General features: G+C 35.3%; 3 protein-coding genes across 3 annotated transcripts; 2 read left to right on the top strand and 1 right to left on the bottom strand.

The window, feature by feature from the left end:
* Positions 1-404: 404 nt before the first annotated feature.
* On the top strand, positions 405-1,611 carry LOC125223848 (zinc finger protein 10-like). Its single transcript, XM_048127148.2, has one exon. It carries the CDS (start codon positions 612-614, stop codon positions 1,410-1,412), a length of 801 nt encoding a protein of 266 aa, XP_047983105.1. The 5' UTR covers positions 405-611; the 3' UTR covers positions 1,413-1,611.
* Positions 1,612-13,919: 12,308 nt separating this feature from the next.
* LOC125185414 (uncharacterized) lies at positions 13,920-15,726 on the bottom strand. Its single transcript, XM_048081936.2, has 3 exons — positions 14,949-15,726; positions 14,332-14,874; positions 13,920-14,198 (listed from the first exon to the last, which is right to left on the bottom strand). Exons 1-3 carry the CDS (start codon positions 15,717-15,719, stop codon positions 14,088-14,090), a joined length of 1,425 nt encoding a protein of 474 aa, XP_047937893.1. The 5' UTR covers positions 15,720-15,726; the 3' UTR covers positions 13,920-14,087.
* A 4,917-nt stretch (positions 15,727-20,643) lies between these two features.
* On the top strand, positions 20,644-22,900 carry LOC125218426 (L-type lectin-domain containing receptor kinase S.4-like). Its single transcript, XM_048120091.2, has one exon. It carries the CDS (start codon positions 20,767-20,769, stop codon positions 22,786-22,788), a length of 2,022 nt encoding a protein of 673 aa, XP_047976048.1. The 5' UTR covers positions 20,644-20,766; the 3' UTR covers positions 22,789-22,900.
* The last annotated feature ends 3,356 nt before the right edge of the window (positions 22,901-26,256 follow it).

Genomic DNA, 26,256 nt, shown 5'->3' with positions numbered 1-26,256 from the left:
TTACAAATAGCAATACACATATATATTCACTATGCTAGGCATTAAATAATATTCCACTAATAAACGAATTTTGTCATAATAAGAACGCGCACCACAAGTTAGAGTGTGTGTTAAAGGGAAAACGAATGAATTTAAATCAATAACGATGTTTACCTAAATCTTAGTAATAGTATTATTAAAATAAATGAACAACAGTCTAATTAAATTCCAATTAATACATCATCATATCTACGTTTGTTTGAAATATTTTTCACAAAAAGACTCCTTCCTGGACCACCAAAACGAATAATAAATTGTCCTTGTAATACACCCATCTAAGAAAAGCAAAATGGATATTATTTGTGTACGTATCCACAGTGACTGTCTGTTGAAACCAATTTTTATTTTAAATGTAGGTTGCATGAAAAAAGCCAAAATTGGAGGTGATACTGCTTACCTTCCATTCTCTTAGACAAAACCAAAATCTGCTCATCTTCAGCTAATTACTCCATCTCAATATCTCATAGATTCCTATGCTGTGAACTTAATTTTCTCCTCATTAAATTCCAATAAACACCTCCTATCATTTCCCCCATTCACCAAGAAATTAGGTTTTTCTTGACCTCTCAACAATGGAGGAGGCAAGATATTGGATGTGGGCTAAAAACAAACCTGAACTAGCGGCCTACGGCGACTCCTGGGAGGAGCAGGCCTTTGCAGAAGACGCGGCCGGGGCCCTTGGAGGTTGCGTTTGGCCGCCTAGATCTTACTCTTGCAGCTTCTGCAGAAGAGATTTTAGATCAGCTCAAGCTCTTGGAGGCCATATGAATGTCCACAGGAGAGATAGGGCAAGATTGAAACAATCTCCAAGCCCTACGGCAGCCGAGATTGTACCTCAAAACCCTTCTCAGATATGCACCTTCTTGTACAATAACCCTAACCCTAACCCTAATCAGTTTCCTGATTCCTTACCCTTCGTTTCCCCAATTCCACATGTGATAAGGGTTTTTTCTCCTCCTACTGAGGAGAAAAACACATTAAACCTTCGTTTCCTCTCTTCCAACGTTGACAAGGGTGAAAAGGGCGATAAGCCTCCCTCGTGGTCGAGTTTTCTCAACGAGAAACGAGTGGATTCGATCAGGAATAGCGAGAAGAAACCGGCAGCTGCTGATCCTGACACCAGGGCTGAGCGGGAGGATTGTGTGACAGAGGATTTGTCGATGAGTTTGAATTTGGGAGGTCGCAAGAGGCAGTCGAACGACGAGGAAGTGGCTAGTTGTAAAAGAAGGAGGATCGAAGAGAAACCCTTGAGTTTGTTGAGTGTGGTTGAGAGATGTCTTCCTCAGCCGGAGGTGATGAAGCTCTACTCAGCTGGTGGTGGCGACGAACTGGATCTCGAGCTCAGGCTTGGCGATGCTCCAAAGGTGAAGTGAAACCGTATACGGAGAGAAAAGGAAATTGAATTACTTTGCTTGATTAGTTTGTATGTGTTTGTCTTCGTTACATTTGGTTTAGACGCCAAGGCCCTCTTCGATTTCTTGAAGATTACTATGATTTTTCTTGCTTGGATTAAATGAAGTTTGTACAAGTGAATCAATTACTAATCCATATTCGAAACTATTAAAGCTTACATGTATCCATACAGTTTTTTTTCTCTCTCTCTCTTCTCTTGTCTAATTTCTCTTTGCAAATGGGAGTGGAAATTGAAGATGAGACGTCTTGATCATTAATTTCTTGACAAGATATGCTGTATAGTCTTGTGTTCATGCCTTTTGTCTAATATAGTAACTTTGTCAAAATGTAATTTTTTGGTACGAAAATAGCTTTGAAGAGAACACAATTCTATTGTATGTCGATGGTACATGTGAGTAGATTGAAAAACTAATCTCGATTAACTTTGGCAACATGTGAGATAGTAATTTAAAAAAATAGAGTGATATTTTAGTTATACAAATTAAAGTCGTTTCTTGATACTTCACCGAGATCGAAGTCTGTGAATATTGCTCAATATTCCATCTTAATTGCATGTTTAGCTACTTGAGGAATTTCCTAAGGACCATTTTCTTTCAATTTCACCATTTAATGTAGTACTTAGGTGAGAGAGAGAGAGAGAGAGAGAGAGATTTAACTGCAAGTGAAGTAAGAAGGTGAGATCGATGTACTAATGAATGGATTGAAAAAAAAAAAAAAAACTCACTGACAAAATGTTGTTTGTGAAAAGGTAAAAATCCAAGAAGAAAGACAGAGAGTTGAGTTTTGATAAAGATAAGTCAGATAGAAGACAACATGGATTCCCTTTTCCTTGGTTTTATTATCATGCATGTCCATCTGTTCCTGCAACATAACTCCATGCACTTGTGTTCTCTTCTTTCCCTTTTTCCTCTTAATCCTTCCAAAATTGCCACCAACTACCAAGGAATCAATCCCTTTAAGTATTCTAAACATACCCTTTTCTATTCCACAAAATCGAATATTGTTGCATCATCACTCTTAGGCGCTAACTTCGCTTCTTTTGTCTCTTCCTCTGTATACATAATTCTCATTTTTTTTATAAATTAAATTAATAAATGTGTGTGTGTCTATGTGAGAGAGAAAGAGAGAGATCTAGATGTAGGATAAAAAACTAATTATGGAATATTTGGGAACCCTAATTAAGCAAACCCTAGCTAGTAGCTGTAGAGTAAACTATAGTCAAATTAAGGGTACTCACAAGTCACAATTACTCACCTTAGTTTAATAAATAATCATTGAATACCAAACTAGTTGATTTTGGGTACCAAACTTATGCTATTCCACCTAGGCTTTAACAAGAATTATACCCCTTTCCATTACTTTATGATTAGTCTAGCTAGATCATTTAATTATGTGTATATCATAAGTAATATCGATATCTATATCCGTGATTCTTGAATCTTGATCCCTTAACATAAGTATATATAAGTGTGTGTTTTGGGAGTTTCTACTTAATTTTCTTGATTTTTCCCTAGTGTCTTCAGTCTGGCTTGAATATTAATTACTCTGAAACAGACATTTTAGTTTGGCTTTGATTTTGGCGAAGTTCTGCATAAGTGCAAAAAGGTTTCTTAGTTTGATTGGCCACTGTTTGTCTTCTTTGAGTAAATTTAATTAACAAGCTCTGATCAAAATGCAGAGAGATTTAAGTGAAGTATATTGAGAAGAGCACATGGGGTATCAAATGTCTCATTCTAAGAAATTAATATCCTATATATTTATAATATATATGTAGAGAGAGAAAGAGGCATATATCGAGACAGCTTACCATATGGAATTTTAACTAGTGAAAAGAATGGGGTTGTAATTCCTAGCTAGGCTGTTGGGTGTATTACTCTATTTAGATTTGAGAATTCCAAGATTATATTCATTGCAACTTAGGGGAATAAATGTTATTGATTCCAGAATTTAGCGGTTGTGTTTACGAGTTATTTAATTAATTACTACTAATATTATTCTTTGACAGCTGTGTCTGTGTGTATATCTGCATGGCGATGGGGATTTCTTGTTTAAAGAGATCGAGTATATTGAAGCATTAATTCCATCAATTAATTAATTTATAGATCAGTGTACGTAGTAGGATTAATATACAATTCAATATAAATAATAGAGTTAGCAAAGGCTACTAACTACTAAGTACTCAGATACATGATTACAATTTACATACTATATAAATACGAATTCGACATTTTATTTTATTAATATCTATTTGGCATCATATTTTCATTGTATATTAATTGTGTCTCATACGGAAGATATGTGCTAGTAAAATATATCATGAAAACAAATGCAGAATCGATTTTGTATAATTTTTGTTTCCTCAAGCAGGTAATCAATTATTGGGTCAAAAAGTGCTTCCGCATATCATTGGAAGTAATAATAGAGATTGGAAAATTCCATCCTTCACCCCTCCTTGCAATTTTTAAAAAATTTTAGTTAGATTTAATAAGTTATGATGAAGTAACAAGTGTACTTATTATTACTATAAATTAGTAATAATATTTATAGTAATAATAACACAAATTTATGAGTAAACTTTTTCTCAATTTAATGACGCCTTACTACTTGAGGCCCAATTGAAAGGCCCAGTATCATATTATGGACTGAGAAATGGGCCCTCAGTTCTTTTTAGTTCCCCACAAATAAGTGGATCAAGTATACGAGATAATTTCTCAAACGGTTGGTAAATAATAATTTAAATCAAATAGTATTATTTAACTTGTATGTGCTTTCATATGAAATTTATCTATTTAAATACCCGAATAAATGTCTCATTTCTAATTCAAAATTTTACTAATACTACTAATAAAAACACTAAACAATGAGCATATGGAAACTTAGGTTAACTGCAGAAATAAAGACAGTACTATTATATATTTAAAATTATCACTCTCACATGCACAGTACTGAAGTCATATGGAATGCAACCAAAGCCTGGTTATCATTAATATCCCCTTGGTGATTTACAGACAAAATTAGTTTATTTTTTGATACATGTGATTATAGGAATGTGATTATAGGAATGTGATCAAAATGAAAATTCTAAATACTGTACAAACTTAAAACTATGATCTGGATCATTGAAAAATGTCAATAAGATCACAAAAAAACATCAACAGGAAAATGTCAACAGAATTTCAACAATAGTCAATGATTGATGTTGTGTTGATATTGTGTTGATACTGTGTTGACATTAAAATATTGAAATTTTACACTATGTTGATATTGCATTGAAACTGTGTTAAAGCTGTGTTGAGGAGTTTTTGTAAGTTTTATGTCTCACATATGTGACATGTGATAGAATCCTAAATAGAATTGGATTTTTAGTATAATACATATATTTGGTATAAGACACATTTTACCCTAATTAATTGACTATCAATTAATTATTGTCACATATCAATTAATCAAATAATCATGTTATATTGCTCCAAAGAGAATATATATTCATATATATATATATGTCAATTGATTGCCAATGAATGGAAAAGATTGATTATATAATTTTTTTATGGAATGAATATTCATTCCCTTGGCCATCAAGTAAAGAATCATACGTATATATTATTAAGATTTGATTAGAATTGATTGTGATCCATTATTTTGGGCCTCTTTGATGGAAAGGGCTTTTAGGGTTTGATACTTAGGGTTTGTCCTCTCTCTGCCTATAAATACAAGTGTGGTGATCCCATCAAATGACACACATAAAGAGAACACATAAACGAGGGAAAGAGAGAGAAACAATTCCTTGGAGTTGGAGCTGCGCTACTACGCCAAAAAAGGAGTTCAAGGAAATCGTCTCCTCCTTCCTCATTCGCTTCCGCTATGGATCGCCAAGGTATGTTTCGATCCTATTATGTTTATGGTTTTACGTGAAATACATGATGTTCGAAGATCTTGCTTTACTTATATTCAATTATGTCTTCTTGAATATATGATGATAAATTATGTCCAACATGTGGTATCAGAGCCATGGTTGAGAACTCATGTATTTTCGTATTATTGAAACCATAATTTTCGATTCAATATTACGTGATTATGAAATGACTTCAGGTAAAGTTTTAATTTATTGCATATGTAGTGATATATATGTAAACAGTAGTGTATACATACCTTTTTAAGTTGTTCTGAATTGGTTGTGATAAAAGGAAAAAGGAACTAGCTAGTTGACTGCTGCCGCTTCATATAATATGCTTTAGTGTATTTGGATGTTTTGAAAATCGGTTTGACAATTGATCTTGAATCATGTATGAAGTAAAGTTGCTTTCTTTTTGGGTACCTCAATATGCCGCCGGCTATGAGGAATAAAGTATTGTGTATGAATATGGAATATTTAATTATGTTATTATTGTATTTGTATAAACGAAATTAATTTATGTTTTATTGAGATTTGTTTCAAGACTTGTTTCGAAAAAATTATGTAGTTTCCATATTTATGCATATCATATGGATTGAAGGATTACATGATTCAATTTATGTTTTATTGAGATTTGTTTCGAGACTTGTTTCACATATGGATTGAAGGATTACATGATTCAATTTATGTTTTATTGAGATTTGTTTCGAGACTTGTTTCGAAAAATTATGTAGTTTCCATATTTATGCATATATCATATGGAATGAAGGATTACATGATTTACTTTATGTTTTAACATATGTCTTTTTTATTATATTATGTTTATTTTGCAATCACCAAAGTGAGGCAAAATAAGAAGAGTCTATAATCAAACTCATATTAAAATTTGTTTAAGCAATTAATCTCTATATGTTCTTGATTATATTATGTTTATTTTACAATCACCAAAGTGAGGTAAAATAATAGTTTATAATCAAATTAAGTGAAAATCTGCTTAAGCAATTAATCGATATACATTCTTGATTATATTATGTTTATTTTGCAATCACCAAAGTGAGGTAAAATGAGAAGAGTTTATAATCAAGTTAATATGAAAATCTGTGTATGCAATTAATCATCATGCTTGTTGTGGCTATTCATCATCTAAATAGTTTGTTTGTTGTAAGGTCTAGATTCCCAAAGGAAATAGTCTTTGCGACATAATAAACACTAAGGAGTTAATAATTTAAATTGGTGTCGATTACCCAAAGGTAACGCCAATTTATTATTGCTCAATTATTGAACTGAGATATGGATATTAAAAGCATGATTTTTATTATTGTATGAAGACTACCCAAAGGAGTTTTCATAATTGCCTCATGATATGGGTTTTCAAATTAATGTTCGTGTTATTATTCAAAGCTTTTATATGTGAGCATTCATTTCTTAATTGCTCCTATAATGTAAAAACATATATTTTTTGCTACTAGTATGTTTACCTCAAACGTTCCCCAACTTAATGGAACTAACTTCTTTGAATGGAAAGAGAAACTTAAGTTCACTCTTGGAATAATGGACTTGGAACCTAACACTGTTGAATGATAATCCAATTATCTTTGATCAAAGTAGTTGGTTGATTGCCCATAATGCTTGGGAAAAATCTAACAGGACTAAGTTTACTGTTTATTAGAATATTCGTTGTAGATAAAGTCTCTCAACGACTGATATTGCAAAAGAATATTTGCATAATGTTGAGGATCGCTTCACAACTGCATATAAGTCTATTGCAGGAAAACTTATGAAGGATCTCATGAGCATGCAATATGATGGTTCTCGGACTATGTACGAGCATGTGATGGAAATAAATAACATCTCTTCTAAGCTGGAAAAGTTAGGATTATAGGTGGATAAGGATTTCATTGTTCAATTCATTCTAACTTCCTTATATCCTCAGACCATTCCAAATTGATTCACTATAAAAGATTAGTGGACTCTTAAAGAATTGGGAAACGTATTGGTCTAGGAGGAGCATAAGATGAAGAAGTATGGAATGGGTGCATCTCATGCTCATATTGCAACCGAAGGAGCGTCTAAAGGATAATATTCATTCGAATTTATCATTCTTATGGCATAAAGGAACTGGATCATATTTCTAGTGAAAGAATTAAGAGGCTTATAAAGGATAATATTCATTCGAATTTAGACTTTACAAGCATTACCGTTTGTGTGGATTGTATTAAATGTAAACAAACCAAACACAGTACTAAAAATGCCACAAGAAGCAATGAGCTCCTTAAAATTATACATACAGATATTTGCGGACCTTTTGATGTCTCGACTTCTAGTGGATAAAAAACGTTTTATCACCTTTATTGACGATTTTTTCGCATTATGGATTTATTTATTGCAAGAAAAATCTCAGGCACAGTTGAACATTTTATGACTGAGGTTGAAAGGCAATTAAATAGAAATGTGAAAATTATTCGATCTGATAGAGGTGGTGAATTTTATGGTCGTACCACTAAAATAAGTCAATTACATGGACCTTTTGCCAAATACTTAGAAAAGCATGACATTTGTGCTTAATACACTATGCCAAGTACGTCTCAGCAGAATGATGTTGCTGAGAGACGAAACCGAACTCTCATGGAAATGGTTAGAAGTATGATAATTCTACCTTACCCATAACGTTGTGAATTTATGCTCTTAGAACCGCTATTTATGTATTAAACTGAGTTTTTAGTAAGGTTGTACCAAAGACTTTCTTATGAACTTTGGACAGATAGAAAACCCAGTTTCCAGCACCTTCATGTTTGGGGCTGTCCAGCGGAAACTAGAGTATACTCTTTGCAAGAAACGAAAAATGGATTTTGGACAGTTAGTGGTTATTTTGTGGGTTACTACAAAAATCCAAAGGTTATCGATTTTATTGTCCTAATGATAGCATGAGAATTATGGAAACTGGAAATATATGATTCTTTGAGAATGGTGGGATCAGTGGGAGTTCTAACACTCGTAATACGGTCATTAATGAAATAAGGGTATAACCTTCTTCCCTCATTTCCTCAAGAATTAAGTGTGTCAAATATTGTTGAACAGCCTAACAATATTTGAATGACCAACCACTTAATGATAATGCCAGAGTCATTGAACATAGGTATGGAAGAAGCATCTCCAGATGTGCCATTAATGCTTTCTTAATGAGAACGAAGGTGGCCATTTCTGATGACTATGTGGCATATCTCCAAGAATCCGAATGTGATATATGAATACGTAATGATCCAGTTTCATATTCACTAGCCATTAAGTGTAATAATTCTAATAAATGGATTAATGCATGATAGAAGAATTAAAATCTATGGATTATAATAAATTCTGGGACCTTGTCGAATTACCTAATAGACAAAAGTATATTGGGTGTAAATGGGTCATCAAGACCAAATTCGACATAGATGGTTTAGTCAAACGATTTAAAGCCAGACTTATTTCCAAAGGTTATACTCAGAAAGATAGCGTTGGTTATAAAGAGACTTTCTCTAATGTATCAAAGAAGGACTCACTTAGAATCATTTTGGTACTTGTAGCCCATATTGACTTGGAGCTGCATCAAATGGATGTGAAAATAGCTTTTCTAATTGATGATTTGTAAGAAGAAGTCTACATGAAACAACCTGAAGACTTCATTAAGAAATGGAATGAAAATTTAGTCTGCAAACTTAAGACATCAATTTATGGACTGAAATAGGCTTCTCGACAATGGTATTTTATATTCCATGACACTATTACTGCTTTTGGTTTTAAAGAAAACACCATTTATCGGTGCATATACCTCAAGGTTAGTGGGAGCAAGTTCATATTTTTGGTTCTGTATGTTGATAATATATTGCTTGCTAGTAGTGACATTGGATTACTACATGACACTAAAATTACCTCTCTAAAAGTTTCAACATAAAAGATATGTGTGAGACATCCTACGTCATAGGATAGAAATATCTTGTGATCAATCATGTGGACTTTTGGATTGTCTCATAAAAGCTACATAGATCGAATCTTTTAGAGAGATATGACATGAGTGCATGTTCTCCAAGTGTTGTTCCAATTCATAAATGTGGCAAATTCAGTTTGGATCAATGTCCAAAAACTGAATTGGAACGTAAAGAGATGGATAATATTCCTTATGCCTCTAACGTGAGAAGTTTGATGTATGAAAGTCTGTACTAGACCAGACATCAACTTTGCAGTTGGAATGCTAGGCCGTTACCAAAGTAACCCTTGTGTTGAATATTAGAGAGCTGCAAAGATAATAATGAGATACTTAAAGGGAACAAAAGATTTTATGCTCACATTAAGGACATCTGATCAACTAGAAATGATTGGATTTCCATTAAAGCTAAATTTATGGCTTGCTTTGAAGCATTAATGATTGCAAAATTTTATTTCAGGCCTTGGTATTGTCTCCTCAATATCCAAGCCGTTGAAATTGTATTGTAATGATAGTGCAATCGTATCTTTCTTTAAGAATGACAAGTATTCAAAGGAGCTAAACACATGGAATTAAAGTTTATTGTCATGAAAGATTAATTTCGGGAACAAATAATATCTATAGAATGTATAAGCACACAACTTATGGTTGATGATCCATTGACTAAGACGTTACCGCCTAAGACATTTATGGAATAAGTTAACATAATGGGTTTTGGGTATGGAAACGGCTAATCTTTATGTTTCCATGTTGATTCAGACACTTAAGTTATGGATATTTTGAATTCAATAAAGTTGTTTCTACTTTTCGTGCATATACTTATTATTTCATATGCATATGTACGTTTTTAGTATTAATGCAGGAAGTCTTGAAATAAGACAATTATGGACATTGTGTCACTTATAGATTATATTAGTGGGGTTATTGGTGATGTGGTACATGGAAGGAACTATGTCGATTGAATGATATACGCCCGCCATGACCCGCATTAGTAGTCTCTCTAATATAATACTTATGTTTACCAATGATGAAAGTATTTATAAAGTCCAATATTATGCGCGCCTTATGTTTATTATGTCTATTTTACTGTGGCTCTGTCAAGTGTGACAAGTGGGAGAATCGAAAACTTTGTGTCCCACATGTTCGCCAAGTGGGAGAATGTAAGTTTTATGTCTCACATATGTGACATGTGATAGAATCCTAAATAGAATTGGATTTTTAGTATAATACATATATTTGGTATAAGACACATTTTACCCTAATTAATTGACTATCAATTAATTATTGTCACATATCAATTAATCAAATAATCATGTTATATTGCTCCAAAGAGAATATATATTCATATATATATATATATATGTCAATTGATTGCCAATGAATGGAAAAGATTGATTATATAATTTTTTTATGGAATGAATATTCATTCTCTTGGCCATCAAGTAAAGAATCATACGTATATATTATTAAGATTTGATTAGAATTGATTGTGATCCATTATTTTGGGCCTCTTTGATGGAAATGGCTTTTAGGGTTTGATACTTAGGGTTTGTCCTCTCTCTGCCTATAAATACAAGTGTGGTGATCCCATCAAATGACACACATAAAGAGAACACATAAACGAGGGAAAGAGAGAGAAACAAATCCTTGGAGTTGGAGCTGCGCTACTACGCCAAAAAAGGAGTTCAAGGAAATCGTCTCCTCCTTCCTCATTCGCTTCCGCTATGGATCGCCAAGGTATGTTTCGATCCTATTATGTTTATGGTTTTACGTGAAATACATGATGTTCGAAGATCTTGCTTTACTTATATTCAATTATGTCTTCTTGAATATATGATGATAAATTATGTCCAACAGTTTTGAGTTTGTACAATATATAAGTTTGCATTTTATCATTACCCTATGATTATATTTTTATCATTACCCTATGATTATATTTATAAATGTAATCAGTTCTCTACACATGATGCACATCAAATATACTACTAATATGTTTGATATGAAGCGTCAAACAAAGAAAATTAGTTTAGGGACAGATCTAGAAAATAAAATTCATGGACAGAATTTAATGAAAAATATGTAGTCGTGTTCCAACTTTGATGACGTCCTCATTGTCACTTCCTTCATTGCTATCGTCCTCATCATTTTTACTGAAGTTATCTCATGCGCGGCGAATATCATCGTCGTTGTAAACTCATCTTTTTCCGCCCAACTATAAATAAGGAACTATGGCTCGGTATCTACAAGCACCATATCATATTTTATTAGTACATTCTATAGATCCATACACCATTCTCTGAAAGCTCTAAGGATATCACAGGGAGCCAACCCGAAGAAGGAACAAAGCAGCAAGGCAGCCCTGGTGCCCACCAACGGCAACGCCATGCCCGCCATTGCACGAGCAGCCAAGTAATGTGCGAAGAAGATAGTTCCTGCACCGCCATCAATACGAGTGATTCGTGCAAGATCAAGACCTGCGAGATTCGTGGACTACCGTACCAAATAAACCGAATTTTTAATTTATTTTATTTTCCATTTTCTATTTTCCATACTTTGCTACAATATTTTGGTAAGTATCTTGTGATATATCCCTCTCAACCAGGGTCAACGCAACCGAAATCATTTTTTATCTTGCATTAATTTGGAACCCCGTGCATCTAGAGCACCTTTTACTGAGATCAATGTAGTTGTATGTAAACCCTGAGCAATAGCATCCATGATGGACTAAAAGTCTTTGGGCCTTATTGTTAAGAATAATGAATTAATATTCTTATTAATACTCTCTCTGTCCCTTAAATTTTGTCACAATTTAATCAGGCACGGGTTTTAAGAAATGTAATAGAAAGTAGGTTGAAAAATTTAGTTGGTAGTGGGTCCTACTTATAAAGTGCTTATTAGTTTTATAAGAAAATGTGAGTGAGAATGAGTTGGTGAAATGCGCGGTCCATTACCAAAAATGGTAAAAAGTGAAATATGACAAAATTTGTGCGACGGACGGAAATGGAAAAATGTGACAAATTTTCAGGGATGGAGAGAGTACTTGTTATATAGTTGAGTCAGTATTCCTTTTTGGTTGTCCCCTCTGATAGAGTCATTTTTTTTTTAGCAAAAAAACAACTTATTTTTTCTTCTATTATTTTATTATTTCTTCATCTCTCTACATTTTCCTTTCCTACTTTAATTCTCTCTTCACCTAACTCATTTTTAATATAATTTCTTAAATCTTATGCCGAAAAGAAACGTATCTAATGCAGAGGGAATGTAGGGATTATTATATTCCCTCCTCTTATCTTTTGATAGCAATACAAGAATCGTTTTTGTGCATTGTGTTTATCTACAATTTCTTGTAATTTGATCCATGACTAATAAGCACTTTTATTTTATTGTTTTGTCTTAATTATATTGTTAATGTTTTTCTATGAATTTGGTTTTCTTTACGTTATTAGATATTAGGTCGTTTATATTTTTTATTGGATTTTATTTATCTCAATTGTATTCTTAATAATTTGGAATGAATTTAAAAATTCAATCTGCCGGCCCTGTTTTCTTTTTCAAATATTAGATGGAGTACTTTGCATTTTTATTAAAATTTTGAAGTAATTTTCATTGTTCATGTTATGAATATTTTGTAATTATTTTTTATCTAATTAACATGAATTGTTAGTTTAGTTGTGTTAATAAGTGCCATTTTGTATTTTAAATTCTGTAATTTTAAAATTGAAAAATGTTTTTTGATGTACTACTAATTTTATTACTAGTGGAGTAGTATTATTTTAAGTATGTGATGTAATTATTTATCGTACAACTTATACTTCTTAGCAAAAAATTTAAATAACTTACACTTCTTAGTCGAAAATTTTAAATATGACACTGCATTTGCCTATTGTGTTTTATTTTCTAATAAGATAAGAGCAAAGATGTTATAGTAATAACTATGGGCCGTCCATCAAGCCATATTGCAACCAGCTAATTCAAGTCATTCGTTTTTAAGCCCACATAATGTTTTATGGCCGAACAGAAATTTCTCAAGGGCTAAAGTCCTAAAATAGAATCAGGGAATTATATTATTATTATTATTATTATTATTATTATTATTATTATTATTATTATTATTATTATTATTATTATTATTATTATTATTATTATTTTGCTGAAACTTGTGAAATTTTCTTGCATCATGTATAGCTTATGTACAATTTACAAACATAAATCTCTTCAGACTAGCACTAAAAATGTAATCGTATCAAATTGTGAAAAATGCGTACTTATATTTGACTTCCAACATTATATTGGAGTAAACATTTAGGATTTGCTTGATTTTTGGACAGTGTATAAATTTGACCCATGAAATAATCCGACTAAAAATTTCACTCAAAAGAAGTCTGATTTTAAAATTCTTACAAAAGGAAGAAGATATTGAAGTATTTATTTGTATGCGAATAAAAGATACAAATAAAAGACACGTTTTGACTTGACGTAAAATTTTAGAAATTGTTTGATTTTATAATAAAATAAGTAAAAAAAATAAATGAAACATGAGTTAATGTAATATGTGATTAAATTATTAAAGTAGAAAAAAAATTATTATCTTTTGTTTTTATTCTTGTAGAGTGAGAGAGGAGCAGTATTTAGAATAGCTATGCTACCAAGATGGACACGTGTTCATTCAGCCTACCAACATCGGAGCGACCAAAGCATATTGATTGGTACGTTGGGTAGCTCAAGTTGTACATATTAGCTCCGTATGTTTCGGCGGTTGGGTTGCTAAAATTACTAGATCTACGGAGCCGATATCGACTCATATTGATTGCAGCCTCTGATTTTGACTCCAACTACGTCGTTTTGTCTTGCCGACCCACTCATAACTTGACAACACTCTCTACTTGGCGCCTGCGTTTATCAAACTCATTAATAATTCCTCATCCACCTAATTTTCATTTTTAAAAATCTAATCAACCTATTCACATCTTTGCCGTCGCTCCTAATAAAATGTACTAATTCACATTTTTAAATTATAAAATACCTTGTTCCAATATTGAGGATGAAGCAAGCCGGCAGTGACATTGAAGGCCTTCACCAAATAAGCAGCCTTATAATTTAGCTTGTCACATTTCCTCCTGAATTCGGATCGGTCCCTGATGTAGCTCGTGGATGTAAATCCGCCCTCGATCTCGTCGATCCCGTGAAACCGAAACTCGAGAGGCCTTTCACAAGGATTCAAGCTCATGAGGCGAGTATTGAAAGTGAAGGGCCCTCGCCTCCACGACCACGTCAAAAATGTCTGCAGTGGAGTGCTCAAATCTTTTGCAGTCAATGTATAAGGATATAACTGAACATTGTAGCCCCATGAAATCGAAATCGACCAATTTCGGGTTAAGTCATAGCAGAATGTATGCTGCAGTAGCCGGCTCGGATCGAATTCATAAGGCGCCATCAGTTTCTTTAGCGATGCAACCCTGTTCGTGTTGCGAAACAACGGTTGAAGGTAGTCTAGATGGTGCAGTGACACAAGTGGCGCCAACGGATGCGCCGAAAGCAGGCCAAACGGATTTCCACGTATATCCATCTACACAAATGAAATAGAACACTACTTATTATAGTATCAGTTGGCAAGACGCTTAATAGTTCAATTTATTTAACCTGATGAAAACCAACTTCTCTGGTGAGGGGAACGCCGATTTCGCTGATGCAAGCGCCGATTTTCTGATCGGAGCCGTACAGGGAGGCGTAGCGATCAATGCAACGGTCGAGGATCCGGACGAGGGCTGCGGCCAGGGGGCGGCTGATGGCGAAGCCGCCCCCGCCATAGGCCATGGTGTAGGAATGGACGACATCCTGGTCGACGCTCTCGGAGACGCCGCCGATGTAATACATCTGGCGGTGGTCGTATTTCCTCAAGACGCTGACCAGATTGCGTGTGAAGAAAACGGTGTCGTCGTCTCCCATGACGAACCACCGGACGTCTCGCGGGCTGAGGTCGAAGCTCTCCTTGACGATGCGGGCGATCCGCACGGCCGACCTCGACCCGTACCAGCACGTGTACCTGAACCGGGCCGTGTCGGCTGAGATTTTGTACGGCGGCGATGTGTCCGGCCAGTTGTCGTGGGCGGCCTCGTCCAGCCAGACGAAGCCGAGGGTGGAGTTCGGGCGCCACCAGAGCTCGGAGTAGTGGCGGCGGCGGCGCCATGTCTTGGCGGAGCCGCTGATGCCGAAGAGGATGTGCGATAAGTTGGTGTCTGATTCGGCGGCGGAGACAACGTTGATGCGCTGAGGGCGGAGGAAAGATGAGATGAAACAGAGTGAAAATACGGCAAGAATGGAGATTAGTGAGAGGGATTTCCGGCCAAAACCTGGGAATTTGAAGGAGAGATGTTTCAAGGGTTTGATGGAGTGTTTTGATGGGTGCGGCATGCCTGTTTTATTTGTTGATTCGGTTTTGGAGGTTGTGAAACTACTACTTGTATATATACTCCCTGCTTATTACTATTAAAATAGGTGCATTTTAAAATGTCACCAGAATTTTGATAAAATAAGAGAAATGAGTAAAATAATAGTTAAACTACTGTTACATTAGTATAAGTTGAAAATAAATTGACGTAAATAGGTAATGAATTTGAGACAACTTCTTATGATAATACATATATTTTCATGAAACGAAAAAAAATAAATAAAAATCAACATATTTTTATGGGACTGATAAAATATTTTATTATTAACTAGCATATGGAACATGTGTCAGATCGATATGTTACATTTTTTTGTAATGAAAACGGGCAACGCCCGAACGGAACTACATAAACCGTCATAAGAAATTCCTAACCTATCATGTAATAACCAAATAGCAAGGCCTGTAGGCGGCTTTTCAAGAACATGCACTCCTCTCTCGAAGTTGTATGCACATGTGTGTGACAAGAAATCTGTAGCAAAATTTCCTTCTCGATGCACATGTCTCATTGATGCCGAATCAAACTCTAGCAATAAGCTACCAATCTTTTCCACTACGCACGACAGCTGACATTCACCTCAAATTTCCCTGTAATCATAGCGACCGCTACAAGATTATCGCTCTCTACCTCCAACATTCTTATTCCCAGAGTTTTTGCAAATTCTAAACCATGAAAAATGCACCAAATTTCAGCGAGAAGAATAAAACAAACTCCTATGTTTGCAACATAACCTTGTCTCCACTGTCTAGAAACATCACGGAAAAGTCCTCCTCCATATGCACGGCCAGTCCCCTTCTCTAAGGAAGCATCCGTGTTCAGCTTCAACATGGTCGACAACGATGGTTGCCAGAAAACTGTCACTGATTGTCTCGGCAAATGTTCTTCCACTACAATAGCCATTCTCGCATCCTCCACATTCATACTTTGGTATCAAAGAAAATATAGTTGGGTAGCTTTGACTTATGTCTTGATATTTAAGAGTTGGTCCGGTTGGATAAGACAATAGAATTGCCGGAACTGAATTGACTTATGCAACTTAATTAGATTTATGCCACCAATCAATTAATAGGGTAGTTTGTCTTTTATGATATTTTACCTTGGTTTTGTACGGGATGGATGAATGTTAGATGTCATTCTAAGAATCCAAGTATTGATCAATATACGCAAGTGCCTAAATGCATGCATACATTTAGTAACAAGGAGTAGTATTTAAAACAGGCAAGTGGTTTGCTTTGTTATTTGGATTAGAAATTAGCTAGATCAAATTAGTATTTGGTGAACACATAAAAGTTCAACCGACAGTATTAATGATGAATTGGTGCTCGCAGAAAGGGCTTTTTTTTTCCCAGTGTTAGTATGCTACTATGACTTAACCGTTAATAATAACTAGTCTTAACCCACGTGCGATGCACGACGGAATATTTTTTTGTCATACAATTTTAAATTGTTAATCTATTAATTAAAATAAGAAACAATATAATTATATACGATTTAAAATAGAAAAATATACTACTATGTAATAAAAAATTCAATAAATATATACTCCTCAATTCATTTTACACCTAAAGACATTAACTTAAACATATTTAAAATTGAATTGAGACAAACACAATTATTTGGACAATGATAAAGAGACTACATTAAGTGTTGACATTTTTGAAAAATATGTTTAAAACAATCCTTCATATTTCTCTACTAAAAATAATAAATTGTGTAAAGATGAAGATAAATACTATGTATGTTTGAGTTAAGGATGTTACAATTCTTCTCTCTCTAAGAACTGTAAGAAATATTGAGATAAAATTCTGGAACCATATACACGCGGTACTCTAACTTTTGTAATCAAAGGAAAAAAACAACAATAAATGAAATGGAAATTACAATGAAAATTAGTCAAGAAAAACCATCTTTCCGCAAGACAAATTACATCACGGTTAGTGCTCTCGGATTGACATATTTTCCCCAGAGATAAAAACGACTTCCTCCTAACGTATATAACATCTCAAACCTGCTAGGCACCTATAAACTTGACAGGGCTCCAAAATCGAGCAAAACAATGTTCCTAAAATGTGTAATAAAATGTTGAGAGCTTGAGAGAGAATGAAGAATGTTTTGTTAGTGTGTATATTGTATTTCATCCACAATTCTATGCCTTTTATAGGTACAAAATTAGTAAATGAGAGATCATGGAATTAAAACATCATAATTTTAAAATCAAGACAATATAGGTTACAAAATTTGTTAAATGCTCATTATTCTATTTAAATATTTGTAACCACCAATGAGTCATTGTAGTGCTTTAAGAATTAGTCAAATGCTCATTAAAATATCTAAATAAATATTCATGAGTTACTTAAAATATTCAAATTGGTCCATAACTTATAAATATTTCAGAATAAGGACAAAACATATAAATATTTCAAGAAAATGCCAAAACTCGCCTTTTATATATGTATAGATAGATAATTTGAGTTGCACAGTTTACTAGCATTATTTTAATTATTTTTTTCTTTCTTACTTTATTAATTATGCATTAATTTTTGTGCCTCAAATGTTCCTATTTTTATAGGACGAGGGAGTAGTATCTATTCTGTTTATGATGTGATAAACCTCAATAATCAATTATTAATTAAAATTTGTAAATTAAACTTTAAATATATTAGCTTAGACACCTTGCTCGTTTAGTTTCCTAAATTTGTCAAAAAACAATCCTTATAAACTTAAAAGTATAATAATAAAATCCACATAATATTTTAACTAATTTAAGCAAACCATACGAGTCTTAAGGAATACAATGAAGTATTGCGAAGTTAAATAAAAGTGCAAGAAAAAATTATTAAATAGTGGGAAGAGTGATTTCTAGTGTCTTTTAGTAACTCCCTTCGTTTCAGATTAGACGCCCTATTTTTCTATTTTAGCTTGTTCGTCAATAAGAATTTAAATTTACTTTTATCGTATACGGTAAGCAGATTCTACATTACACTAACTCTTTTTACTCACATTCAATATAAAATGACTCATATTCTATTAGGAGTATCTTTTTCTACCTTTTTTTTAAATATTATTCCATCTGTCCACGAATAGGAATTCCGTTTTAATAAATGTTAAGAAAAATAGATGGAAAAAAGTTGGTGGAATAAGGGTCTCACTTGTATATATTAGTTTGAGTAAAGACCAAAATTGGTCCTGAACATATGGCTATTTTACGTTTTTGGTCATAAACATTATCTTTTGGATTTTTTGGTCCTGAACATAGGGAAATTTGATCATTTTGGTCCCCCGTCAACATTTCCGTTAATATTTAACAGTCAACTATTTTAATCCGATTTTGACCAATTTAAGCAATTTTTAGTGGGATTACCAACTCCTAATCACAACCTTAATTATTTTAAGCATATATCATTTAAAATACTAAACTAAGAGTATTAAAAAGAAAATTAAAAAAGAAAATAAAGAGTACAGAATACGTTTTCAACACTCATTAAAATTTTGAACAAAAACCATTCGTCACTCTCTCACCCTCTCTCACTTCGACGGTGAGCGGCGGAAGTAAGAAACTCTAGATGGAGAAGGAGAACGATAAGTCAACGGAAAGGAGAACGAGAAGGGGGGATGTGGAAGGGGAAGAGCACCTGCCTCTTAAAATCGAATCCGACTGAGAATCGACCTCAAGCACCGCCTCCTACTGAGAATCGACCGCAACCACCATCTCTGACTCAAATTCCACCACCTGCCTCTCAAAATCTACCGCGACCACCACTTCCGACTGAAATTCCACCGCTTCCAAGACGTAATGTATGGGCCCCGACTGCTTATCTTGAAGGTGAAATTTAAAAGTGCTTTTAAAATGTAAATGGGGGAACATGTGGTTAGTGTTGTTTCAGTTTCAAAGTGATTAGGGTTTCACTTGTTGGGGGAAATTTTGGATTTTGGATTCTGGGGCTTAACATAGATTTATGAGTATGAATATTTTGGGGAAAATTTGGATTTGGGATTTGGGGAAAACCATTGGAGCTGAAAGTTGAACGTTGTTCCGTAAACACGACGTGAGGAAATGAAATAAGAACCCTAATTCTATTAAATATTTCTAATTTTAAATTAATATTTACTAAGTAATTGAGGTTTTAATTAGTGACTTAAAAATTAGAATTAACATACTTAATTTGGTCAAAATTATGATTAAATCCGTTGATGGTTAAATATTAACGGAAATGTTGACGGAGGATCAAAATGATCAAATTTCCATATATTCAGGACAAAAAAATCTAAAAGTTAATGTTTAGGACCAAAAACGTAAAATGATCATATGTTCAGGACCAATTTTGGTCTTTACTCTTTATTTATTAGTTTCATAACGAATGTGGGTGGAATGAGTTAGTGGAATGTGAGACCTACTTATCATTTATAGTAAAAGTAAAAATGACTTTTAGGGGGTGTTCAGTTTGCAAGATTGTATTCCGAATTAAATATCTAGTGTGTTTGGTTCATAAGATTCAACCTCACAATTCAATTCTAGATGAATAATCATGGGATAATTAGTCATAGCTTAACCCCCTATGACTAAAATAATCTTACGACTCAATCCTAGATTGTGTCTTGGTGTTATTTTATCTTGGAAACCGAACACCACCTTATTGTATTACAAATAGTGGACTCTTATTATGGGATATTTTATAATTGATTCTCTCTCGTATTGCATTTTAATAAAAATAAGTTATCTTTATTATTACTTGTCGACAGGGACTATACTTTATTTTAATATCGTAGATTTGTAGTGTAGTTAAAGCAGTAATAAAACATGTTTTCAAAATTTGAGTTAAATGGAAGTGAAGAGTAGGGTAAAATACTAAATTGAGATAGAGAGAGCGCGCACTATAACAGAAAGTTGGACTTCAAACAAACTGGGCAATAAAATACTCTGTAATGTCCTGTGTTTTTATTTTAATACAAATGTCACCTAACAACACTCGTCCAATATCAAACTTCGACCATTCTCCTCTGCAACAACTTTAATGGCGACCTTGTTCTTCTTCCTCATCCTCTCTCTTTCCCTGTTCACATCCCCGTCTTCATCACAGCTCGAGGAATTCACCTACACCGGCTTCCACCACCCCAAACCAAACCTAACTCTAAACGGCGCCGCACTGATCCGCAAATCCGGCGTTCTGCAACTCACCAACGAGACCAGCCGATTAAAAGGCCACGCATTCTACCCATCACCGATTCAATTCAAAAATTCAACCGCAAAAAACGTCTCCTCCTTCTCGACGTGCTTCGCCTTCTCCATCCACCCAGAGTACCCCAAACTCGGCGGCCACGGCTTCGCCTTCACGTTCGCGCCGGACGACCAGCTCAGCTCGTCTCTCCCCAGCCAGTACCTCGGCCTGCTCAACTCCTCCGACGCCGGCAACTTCTCCAACCACATCTTCGCCGTCGAGTTCGACACCGTTCAGGATTTCGAATTCGGCGACATCAACGACAACCACATCGGCATCGACGTCAACAGCTTGGCATCCAACGCCTCCGCCTCCGCCGCCTACTTCACCGCCGATTCGGTGAAGCACGATCTCAATCTCAAAGGCGGAACGCCTCTTTTCGCGTGGATCGAATACGATTCCGCCGCGAATCTCGTTAACGTGACTCTCTCGCCGGTGTCATCAAAACCTAGAATTCCGACTCTCTCTTTCCCGATCGATTTATCTCCGATTTTTCGAGATCGAATGTACGTCGGATTCTCCGCTTCGACCGGTTTGCTCGCGAGCTCACATTATGTTTTAGGATGGAGCTTCAAAATTGGGGGAGAATCCAAATCCCTAGATCTGGATTCCTTGCCTTCTCCACCAGGAATTAAGAAGAAAAACACCAAATTAATCGTAAGCCTATCGATCACGTCGTTTGTGTTGATTTCATCTTCAATCCTGCTTGCTGTTTTCCTGTTTCGGAAATTCAAAAATCGCGAAATAATCGAATCGTGGGAGCTGGAGATCGTCCCACACAGATACAAGTACATTGAGCTCAAGAAAGCCACCAAAAATTTCAAAGAGAGCGAGCTGCTCGGAAGCGGCGGTTTCGGCCGGGTTTACAAAGGCACGCTGCGAAACCCCAAAGCCGAAGTCGCCGTGAAGCGCGTGTCGCACGACTCGAAACAGGGGATCCGCGAGTTCGTCTCGGAGATATCGAGCATCGGTCGCCTCCGCCACCGCAACCTAGTGCAGCTGCAGGGCTGGTGCAGGCGCGGAGGCGATCTTTTACTAGTGTATGATTTCATGCCTAATGGCAGCTTAGATAGGTATCTATTTGACACACCAAAATGCATATTGAGTTGGGAGCAGAGGTTCAAGATCATCAAGGGCGTTGCGTCAGGCCTTCTCTACTTGCACCAAGGCTACGAGCAAATCGTGCTGCACCGCGACGTCAAGGCCAGCAACGTCCTGCTCGACTCCGAGATGAACCCCCGCCTCGGCGACTTCGGGCTCGCCAAGCTGTACGATCACGGCTCGAACCCGGGGACCACCCGCGTAGTCGGGACGCTGGGGTACCTCGCTCCGGAGCTGCCGCGGACGGGGAGGTCCACGACGAGCTCGGACGTGTACGCGTTCGGGGCGCTGATGCTGGAGGTGGCGTGCGGGAGGAGGCCGATCGAGTCGAGGTCGGGGCCGGACGAGCTAGTGCTGGTGGACTACGTGTGGAGCAAGTGGAAAGGAGGGGGGATTGTTGATGTGGTGGATGAGAGGATGAAGGGTGAGTTTGAGGAGAAGGAGGTTGTGATGGTGTTGAAATTGGGGCTGATGTGCTCGAGTCACCAGCAAGCGGGGAGGCCGAGTATGAGGCAAGTGGTGAGCTATTTGGAGGGGGAGATTGAGGTGCCCGAGGTGTGGAGGGCGCCGGGGGTTTGTGGCGACGACAGAGGGTTCGAGGATTATTTGAATTCCTATGCTTCTTCTTCCTTTGACAAAAGCACCAATGGGGATACAAGTTTAATTAGTATGTCCATTTCTACTTCACCTATTACAGTTATTAGAGAGGCTAGATAGTCTCTCTTTATAAATGCTCCTATCATACTTTGCATGTCTTAAACAGTTTGGAGCATTTTTCTTCAGGAACTAAGTTGAATAAAAATCAAAGATAAGTGTTTGAAACTTGGAATAGCAGTACTCTCCCCGTCCCACAATAAGAGTCATATTTGGAGCAGTACAAGTTTTAAGAAATGTAAAGAATGGTGAGTTGAAAAAGTTAGTGGAATATGTGGTCTATTTTTTTATATTAATTTTATAATAAAATGTGAGTGAAATAAGTTAGTGGAATATAAGAACTATTTATCATTTATGGTAAACTAAAAATATGACTCTTATTATGTGACAGACCTAAATGACAAAATGTGACTCTTGTTATGGGACGTAGATAGTTGTATTTATCCTCCGAATCCCATGCATTAGTGTGGGCAGGCGGGTATTTATTATATATTACTTCCTCCGTCCCGGAGTATTAAACTTACTTCTTTTGGGCACATAATTTAAGGAATTGATATTTAAATAGTTAAAGGGGAAAGAGTAAAGTATGAGAGAGGGAAAAAGTAGAGGAGAGAAGAGAGAAAAAAGTAGGTGGAGAATAAAATAAGATATATACTTTTTGCTAAAAAAAGAAAATGAGTCTAATATGTTGGGACATTCCAAAAAGAAAAGTTGGTCGATCTTTAGAAAAAAGGGCGCCCACTACACAAGAACATATTCATTTCGCATACCCGTCAAAACATACGGACAGATTTATTCCTATTGGCTGCAAGAACAATCCAATACTACTATATTGAAATGTTTTTCTATAAACCAAAATAATAGGCATGTGATGTCGTCAACAGGGTATTCTTTTTATTGAACCAATCACATGGGCATCTTCGCCCATCAATTCCCCAATTATTTAGAATCAACAATATTTTCTAAAAATATGAAACAGACCTACTGTGCTCGGTTTGGCACCACTTAAACAAAGTTCCTTTCCGCTCTTTTTTTCTTGAAAAAATCATTATTTTGATGAAACAGGTCAAGTGTGGTTCGCCACTACCTATTTTGACTAACCATTTCAAGAAGATGCCTTTGTTTTCATATTTGGTAAGGTTGGAATATGTTTACATTTCTTTCATCTGTTGAGTTGGCGATTTATTGATTATGAAATTTAATTGATGAGTGAGAGGGAGATGCGAGGAAAGGTATATATTTCCCCCCAAAAAAATATATAATCTGAGTTCTGAATATTAATTGAATCCCAGCAGAATTGATGGATTGAAAAAAGTTCTTCAGAGAGTTCGATATAACCAAATTACATCGACTTTATTGTTTACCAATGATTTAAGTGGTGGATGGGATAATTAATTAATATATACTCCATTAAATTAACCACCTATCCTTGATCATTCATTCCTCGATGAATCAAGACAAACAAAATAAATCTAACTATCAAAATACTGCACCACCAACCTCACACTACAAAGTACTAACATGGAATATATAGAAAAAAAAAACGAAAAAAGAATTCAAAAGAACAGCACTTAATCCAACAATAAAATTCTAAAAGTAAGCTCAAAGTGCTCGACAGAATTAGATCCGATTGATTTTCCCTTTTAAACAATAAACATTGTCTGCGATTGGCATAATCCCAATAAATAGTCACTAAAAAACCATGAGCACACATAATCTTTCTCTGATTCCCTCTATTTTAGTTTTTCAGTTTGATGTATGGGCAAAGAATTACTACAAGGTAAACAGGAAGCACTTATAATAACAGGCTATTCATTTTTTAAGGAGACTGAATTGTAGTATAATGACATGGAGAAAATTGATGCATTATATTTTGTGGATAAATATAAATATAAAGAAATGAATACATTAATTTTTATCCAGTTGATGTAATGTAGGGCGATGCAATTTTTAGGAAACAACCCATAGATATAGTAGGAAATATATTGGGTTTGATTTACCTTCTTTCAGACTCCATGTACAACAATCTCTCGCTTGAAGACTTACAACTCTAAAATAATCATATCTTCTTGATCTTCTTCCAACATTCACTTAGTATTGCATAGCTTAAATTTTTCTAGGTCACCAATTTAGTAACATGATTCTCACTTTAAAGTATTTTATCAAGTTGCAAAAAATTTCCTTCCCAACAAGTGTCTAATATAATAATAACTCAACTTCAATATTTGGTTCTGATTCCAAGAAAATAGGATTCTGACTATCAATGTAAAATATTATATTTTTGTTCATCCAAGAAACTGTACAACCACATAGATTTTGAGGAATAGCTTTAACTGGCCGCCATTCATAGATTTTGTAATGCTATCTACTTTATTTATTTTTATTGGCAATTGAAACTAAAAATATAACATATAACTTTCCATCATCGGTGTCAAGAGAAAAAGTGAAACTAGTATATAAGTCACATAGGCCCTCCTCCTATCACCAATTGGTTTTAGGATGAAAACCATGGATTTCTATCATGGTATCAGAGCGGGTCGCCGATTGTGGGTCAAATTTAACTGACCCAGCAGTATATCTGGACCAAAACCGAAAAAATGACTGACCCAGCAGTATATCTGGACTTAAAAATTTGGGCCAGGTGGTCCAACCGATCGAAAAAATATTGGACCGATTGTCCAATCGATTAGAAAAAAGTACGACCCCTCCAAGTTTCACCTTAAAGGGTTTGAGGGAGGGTGTTGGCAATTGAAACTAAAAATATAACATATAACTGTCCCACATCGGTGTCAAGAGAAAACTGAAACTAGTATATAAGTCTCATGGGCCCTCCTCCTATCACCAATTGGTTTTAGGATGGAAACCATGGATTTCTATCAATGTCAAACATACCATACTCCCAACTTACCAAGTGAGGAGACTTAATTAAAGGAAGAAATATGTAATTGATAGGAGGAAATATGTAATTGATAGGGAGCATATTTACCTAGAATTAGAATGATTCAATACCGTGATTACTGTGTAACAACTCCTAAATTATGGAGGAGAAATCATTCTAATGAAAACACAACACAATACATTGTCTCCTACATATTCTCTCAATATGGTATCGCGAGCAGGTTCGGGCTCAGAAAAAACTCATCACCGCCCGTAATATACCTTTCCCAACCTTTTTTTTTTCGATCCTAAAGCAAACACAAAGAGATAATGTCAGATTCTGATACATAAAACATGTCAGAAACAACCAACGCCCCAAAAAAACAATGAATCCCACCCTTCACCCTTCCCTGCGGAACTCGTCGCACAATTTGCGGAGTTTCTGCGGTTGAGCATGAGTTCGATCCCCAACAAAACTCCAGAAAAGACTCATCACCCCGAATCGTTGGGTTATATAACGGTCAGAGCAAAACTGGATGGGGATAACTACCCACTTTGGGCCGATCTAATGGACCGGGCAATCGGGGGCAGAGGACTGACATCTCACATCGATGGAGTTTCTGTCCCTCCGTCCCGAACCGATCCAACCTACCA

This window comes from Salvia hispanica, chromosome 1 (assembly GCF_029641045.1).
Source record: "Salvia hispanica isolate PSC_SH4W2 chromosome 1, Shi_PSC_v1, whole genome shotgun sequence".
Classification (NCBI taxonomy): domain Eukaryota; kingdom Viridiplantae; phylum Streptophyta; class Magnoliopsida; order Lamiales; family Lamiaceae; genus Salvia; species Salvia hispanica.
Note: the sequence above shows the minus strand (reverse complement) of the source record. Positions and strands in the feature narration are given on the sequence as shown.